The sequence below is a fragment of the Brassica napus genome, chromosome A6 (genome assembly GCF_020379485.1).
Source record: "Brassica napus cultivar Da-Ae chromosome A6, Da-Ae, whole genome shotgun sequence".
Classification (NCBI taxonomy): domain Eukaryota; kingdom Viridiplantae; phylum Streptophyta; class Magnoliopsida; order Brassicales; family Brassicaceae; genus Brassica; species Brassica napus.
The window spans coordinates 27,854,814-27,861,808 of NC_063439.1; the positions used below are offsets into that span (position 1 = coordinate 27,854,814).

Sequence of the window (6,995 nt, forward strand, 5' to 3'; positions counted from 1 at the left end):
TAATTGCTTTCATTGAGAGTTGAACTCAAGACCTCCCGCTTACTAAACGGGTGCTCTAACCAACTGAGCTATGAAAGCTTTGATGCTAACTTTACATTTGATATTTATCTCTTGATAACGTTTTTTGGCTGATAAAAAATTGGACATTACCTAACCTTACTGATTTAAGATTTGAAGATATTACCGTTCAGAACCAAAAACTTATTAATTAACATATGTTAGTTTGACATCGAACAAATATATATACCATTTCGTTATTTCATTTCCTTTGAAAATTGGTAGAGATTCCAATTTTATTGGCATTTACAATGCTTAGTCTTAGTTTAAATCCAAGAACAACATATATATCTTATGGAAAAAGAAATATATATATATATATATATATATATATGTTAATCGTTAATCTAAAACCTGCAAAACTGTGTCACGTAAAGATGTACTTTCTCCATAAGTTATGTTACAACTTACAAGTACAACTGGAGGTAAACTGTATCATCTTTAAGAAAAAGCAGCAAAGGCCCAAAGCTATGAGATGGATTGATTACCTATATTGTCTTATTTAGGGGTAGGTTTTATCAATAGGGGCCAAATAAAGCCGAAGATGATATTGTTAGACAAAGTGTGTGTAAACAAATATAAGCAATTGGATTTGATTCAGCGACCTGACTACATGCTAAAAGACAATTAACCATGTAAATTGAGAATAAGCATAGTTCAGGAATGAACTCCCAAATAAGAACATCACACTAAGTACAAAGATATTTTTTTCCCATGAGATAAGGGTTTCACACTTTATCATTCCCTAAAAAATAACCAAATTGAATATGACATTTCACCTTTTACAAACCAGATATTGATAAACTTATCCATTTTCGAATATGATAAACGTAACATACTTATATACATATCTAAACCACAAATTTTTTTTTGTTAATCAAAAAGTTTTAACCTTCATTTTTTTTTTGTCATCAACAATACAGACCATACTGGCTCTGTAAACCTTCGTTTAAACTTATATCTCTATATCTTTTAATAATAAAAAAACTCAGCAGTGGATCTGCGTTTATCTCAAAGATGACATCTGCAAAAAAAATTATTAAATGGGGATATCAAAGAGAAACAACTGTTTTATATATAGATAATTGAGAGAAACATTTCAAAGATATAAACAATTTTGTTTAGGTTTTAGAAGCTTATAATATTGTTTGGTTCAAAATTTAGAGTTTATAGGAATCTAAACTGTGGTTTTAATTTCTTCTCTGTAAAATTTGGTTATTCTACAAGGCATAGATTTCCTATTTTTGTATCTAGACAAACAATTATTTAGCATATAACTCTATTTTTTATATTATACTCCCTATGTTTTTTAAAAAGTGTCATGATACATTTAACGAAGATTTAAAAACTGTATAATAGATTAATATATCTTTATTTGATGTACAATTAATTAAATGAAAGATGATTTAAATAAAAAATTATTGGTTATTGAAAAAGTAAAAAAAAAAAGAATTACATTAGAATGTAAAATGACATATTTGAAATAAAAAATAAACTAAACATAGAAAGACAACTTTTCTATGCATGAAAATCTAAACATAGAAAGACAACTTTTAAATTTTTCATGAGGGCTTCTCGAGTCATGTGAAAGCTAAACACACTTCACAACGTAATAATTTTTTCGAAGAAGTACCCTTCAACCAAGTCATCGTTCGGTCATCTCAACGCTCTTGCATTGGCCTCTCAACCACGCTCTTTCATTGGCCATGGTCAAAGCCATATCAGTTCTTTTATACTATTTCATTATCATATATATATGTATATAACTTATATATTTCATTGTCATTAGTCTCGTTTCACATTATCATTACTTACACAACTAAAATTCTCATCAAGTTGAATTTAGTAGATAAATGGAAATCAGTTTGGTCTTCAAGATGGATAAATCGAAACACAACATCATAGTATTTTTTACGGCATTTTATAAATTTTATAAATAGACACACAAATACACAATAATTGAAAAACAAAGATAAATCTCCACTTTTATTTTACAAATTTTTTTTTTTGCAGGATTTCGAAACCATTTCACAATTTCAAGTCTAAAATCTAAAATCAGTTAATCCGAAACATCTCATTACTATGAGCATTTATAGAAAGAACACATACAAACACTGGCACAGTCGCAACATAAATGTAAGAAACTTGCAATTGCATTTTCCAATGCCTCTCATCTGACCCTCGTTGACCTTCGTCTGCTCTTTCCCATTGCTTCATTCATTTCCCTTTAATCACACACACACACTGTCAATAATTAATCAAAGCGAAATGACAGAAGATATAAAGAAAGACCCGCGTGTCGTCATTGTAAAAGGCTATACTATGTAGTTTTAGGCTTCTAGCCTTCTTTTATAGCCGATCCCAAAGCTTTATCTGCATTTACTTCTCTTGCAACTCACCACACATCAAACATTTGAGCGTGTTATATCTATCTATAGAGAGAAAGAGAGAGAGTCCCCCATGCACCATCCTTACGATCATCTCTGTTCCATCAACTTCAACAAAAAAAAAACAACAATTGTCTTAAACTCTAGGCTCACTCCTACTAATCACCAGAGGAATCTTCATTCACTTTCATACACTTCTTGTTTCCTGAAGAAGAAGAAGCAAAACAATGCAGCGGCTTTCTCTTCTTGTTCTGTTTTTCCTCTGTTTTTTAGTCGGTTCTGGTTCGGGTCAACCGGGTCAAAGCAACGATCTCCAAACTCTCCTCGAACTGAAGAAGTCTCTTGTCGCAAACCCAAAAGACGAAACCGTTCTCCGGAGTTGGAACTCCGATGATCCCAATTACTGCAACTGGACCGGCGTCACGTGCGGTGGTCGTGAAGTCATCGGTTTAAATCTCTCCGGTTTAAACTTAACCGGTTCAATCTCTCCTTCTATTGGCCGGTTTGATAACATAATCGACCTCGATCTATCGTCCAACAGTCTCGTAGGTCCCATCCCAGCTGCTCTCTCCAACCTCTCTTCTTCTTTGGAAACTCTGCATCTCTTCTCTAACCTACTCAGCGGCGAGATACCGAGTCAACTCGGCTCACTCGTGAATCTCAAGTCGTTAAAAATCGGAAACAACGACCTCGCCGGATCAATCCCGGAGACGTTAGGGAATCTCGCCAATCTCCAGACGCTCGGATTAGCGGCGTGCAGACTCACCGGTCCGATACCGAGTCAACTCGGTCGACTCGTTCAGATGCAGTATTTGTATCTGCGACATAACTACCTCGAAGGACCGATTCCACCCGAGTTAGGAAACTGTACCAACCTCGTTATGTTCTCCGCGGAGGCGAACAGACTCAACGGGTCGTTACCGGCGGAGCTGAGTCGACTCGGTAACCTCGAGTCACTCAATTTGGCAAACAACAGCTTGTCCGGAGAGATACCGAGTCAACTCGGTGATCTCCGCAGTCTCAACCACCTTTACTTGATCGGTAACAAACTTCAAGGTTCGATTCCAAAGACATTAACGGAGTTAAAAAACCTCAGAATCCTTGATTTGTCTAAGAACAGTCTCACCGGAGGGATACATGAAGAGTTCTGGAACATGAATCAGCTTGAGTATCTGGTTCTAGAGTACAATCCTCTCTCTGGTTCCTTACCAAAGAGCTTGTGTTCTAACAACACAAATCTTAAGCTACTGCTTTTGTCTGAAACTCAGCTTTCCGGCGAAATTCCGACAGAAATCAGCAAATGTCGGTCATTACAAGAGCTTAACTTGTCCAACAACACGCTCACCGGTCTAATTCCCGACTCGTTGTTTCACCTCGTCGAACTCACGGTTTTATATATTAACAACTGTAGCTTGCGAGGCACGTTATCTCCATCTATATCTAACCTAACGAACCTACAAGAGTTTGGTCCGTCTCACAATGCCTTGGAGGGGAAGTTACCAAAAGAGATCGGTTTTCTCAGCAAACTTGAACGTCTGTTGCTTCACGATAACCGGTTTTCCGGTCAAATCCCGGTTGAGATTGGGAACTGCACGAGTCTGCAGGAGATTGATATGTATGGGAATCATTTCAGTGGAGAGATTCCTTCTTGGATAGGAAGATTGAAAGATCTTACTTGGCTTCACTTGAGAGAGAACGAGTTTTCTGGTAACATTCCCGCCACTTTAGGTAACTGTCAACAACTGACGCTTCTTGATTTAGCTGACAATCACCTCACCGGTTCGATCCCTTCCTCCTTCGGCTTCTTAACGGCCTTGGACCAGCTTCACCTTTACAACAACTCTCTTCAGGGGAACCTTCCCAGCTCACTTATGAACCTCAAGAAGCTCACAAGAATCAATTTCTCAAACAACACGCTCAATGGCTCCATCAGCCCCTTGTGCGGTTCAAGCTCTTATCTCTCGTTTGATCTCACGGACAACAGATTCGAGGGAGATGTACCTCTTGAGCTAGGGAAGTCTCCGAGCCTCAATCGGTTAAGGTTAGGGAAGAATCAATTCACAGGAAGAATCCCTTGGACATTAGGGAAGATCAATGCACTGTCTTTATTGGATATCTCAAGCAACTCACTGACAGGAATCATACCAGTAGAGCTCGGTTTGTGTACGAATCTGACACTCATTGATCTCAGCAATAACTTTCTTTCAGGGGTTATACCTCCATGGCTTGGAAAGCTTCCTTTCTTGGGTGAGCTCAAGCTTTCTTCTAACCAGCTCACCGGGTCACTCCCTAGTGATATTTTCAACTTAAGCAAGCTTCTTGTGCTATCTCTTGATGGTAACTCACTTAACGGCTCTATACCACAAGAGATTGGAAACTTGGAAGCACTCAATGTACTTAACCTAGACAAGAATCAGATTTCAGGTCAGCTTCCTTCAGCCATAGGAAAGCTGAGCAAGCTTTACGAGCTTCGGTTATCGAGAAACTCCTTAATAGGAGACATCCCTGTTGAGATTGGACAGCTACAAGATCTTCAAAGTGCTTTAGATCTCAGCTACAACAACTTCACTGGACACATTCCATCAACCATTTGGACGTTACATAAGCTTGAATCTCTTGATCTGTCTCACAATCACCTTGTCGGAGACGTTCCTGGCCCAATAGGGGATATGAAGAGTTTAGGATACCTCAACCTCTCTTACAACAACCTAACGGGCAGGTTAAAGAAACCTTTCTATAAATGGCATGCAGATGCTTTTGTAGGCAATGCAGATCTCTGTGGAAGCCCTCTTAGTCCCTGCAAGAGAGCTGGATCAAAGCAGCAAGGTCTTAGCGCAAAAACCGTAGTTATAATCTCTGCCTTGTCTTCAGTAGCAGCTATTGCTTTGACGGTACTAGTGGTTGTCCTCTTCTGCAAGCAAGGTCATGATCTTCTAAACAGCACATTCTCATCAAACTCTTCTCCTTCTTCACAAGCTCCCCTCTTTAGAAACGGAGCTGCAAAGACGGATATAAAGTGGGAAGACATTATGGAGGCTACGCATCGCCTTGACGACGAGTTCATGATTGGATCAGGAGGGTCAGGAAAAGTTTACAAAGCGGATTTGAAGAACGGTGAGACGATTGCTGTGAAGAAGATTCTCTGGAAAGATGATTTGATGTCAAACAAGAGCTTCAACAGAGAAGTGAAGACGCTTGGAACGATCAGACACAGACATTTGGTTAAGCTGATGGGTTACTGCACTAGCAAAGAAGAAGGCTTGAACCTGTTGATTTATGAGTACATGGAGAACGGAAGCGTCTGGGACTGGCTTCACGAGAAGAAGAAGCAGGTTCTTGGTTGGGAAACAAGATTGAAAATTGCACTTGGGTTGGCTCAAGGAGTGGAGTATCTTCATTTTGATTGTGCTCCTCCTATAGTTCACCGCGATATCAAAACCAGTAATGTGCTTCTTGACTCCAACATGGAAGCACACTTGGGAGATTTTGGACTCGCAAAGATCTTAACTGAAGAGAGTAATGACACCAACACAGGATCACATAGTTTGTTTGCTGGCTCTTATGGCTACATTGCACCAGGTTTTTATCTTTCTTGAGTTTCTTGATTTTGTTTTCCACTGTTAAAGCTAATGTTCTTTTTGTTTTGTTTCAGAATATGCTTACTCGTTGAAGGCCACTGAGAAGAGTGATGTGTACAGTATGGGGATAGTGTTGATGGAGATTGTGACTGGTAAAAAGCCAACAGATGAAGTGTTTGATGAAGAGACCAATATGGTTCGATGGGTAGAGACGTGTCTTGAGATGCCACCTGGTTCTAGAGCGAGGGAGAAGCTGATTGATTCAGAGCTTAAACCGCTTTTGCCTTGCGAAGAAGCAGCAGCATATCAGCTTCTTGAAATAGCGATTCAGTGCACAAAAACTTATCCTCGGGAGAGACCATCTTCAAGACAAGCTTGCGACTGTCTTCTCAATGTCTTCAACAACAGAGCTGCTAGTTATGGGGAGATGCAAACTGGTTCGGAGAAATAATTTTCCTTGAGACATATTATGTAGTTTGTGCTAATAGAATAATGAAATTGAGCATCTAGTGCTTTCTTATGTGATTCTTGAGGGTTTGGTTACATTAGTTCCTGACCATCAAAATTGTTCATGCAAATCAAGAAACTGTCAGTAGAAATCCGGGAACAAAAATTATACATAAAAATCGTTGTATAGGGGACTTAAAATAACATTGGATACTTGGGTCTTGATGGATAGAGTGACAAAGCGTTAGCAATATGTTAGCAAATATGTTTCAGGAGTTATGTTCTTATTAATATAACTATTATAAATGAATAAGTTTCAAAAAGTATTATAACTGATTAATAGATTAGTTTTTTTAGAACAACGACTGATTAATAGATTAGTAAAGTGATTAATATATAAAATTACTATCTAATGTATAATTTATTTACTTATATATATCTATAGAACAATTCTCTTAAATGTTTAAATTTTTTTGTCACGAAAAGAGTCCATAAGGAAGAAAATGACCAAAAGAGGTTTCATTAA

General features: G+C 38.0%; 1 protein-coding gene and 1 non-coding gene across 2 annotated transcripts; one reads left to right on the forward strand and one right to left on the reverse strand.

The window, feature by feature from the left end:
* Positions 1 to 4: 4 nt before the first annotated feature.
* Positions 5 to 78, reverse strand: TRNAT-AGU. Its single transcript has one exon. It is a non-coding gene; the product is annotated as a tRNA-Thr (tRNA).
* A 1,730-nt stretch (positions 79 to 1,808) lies between these two features.
* On the forward strand, positions 1,809 to 6,664 carry LOC106387339 (LRR receptor-like serine/threonine-protein kinase GSO2). The gene is made up of 2 exons (XM_013827173.3): positions 1,809 to 6,023; positions 6,097 to 6,664. Exons 1-2 carry the CDS (start codon positions 2,672 to 2,674, stop codon positions 6,471 to 6,473), a joined length of 3,729 nt encoding a protein of 1,242 aa, XP_013682627.2. The 5' UTR covers positions 1,809 to 2,671; the 3' UTR covers positions 6,474 to 6,664.
* Positions 6,665 to 6,995: the final 331 nt, after the last annotated feature.

Bases quoted from the DNA above. Each gene is read 5' to 3' on its own strand.
- LOC106387339 (XM_013827173.3), top strand. From the start codon at position 2,672: ATGCAGCGGCTTTCTCTTCTTGTTCTGTTTTTCCTCTGTTTTTTAGTC. The intron at 6,024-6,096 runs GTTTTTATCTTT...GTTTTGTTTCAG, and splicing joins TTATGGCTACATTGCACCAG to AATATGCTTACTCGTTGAAG.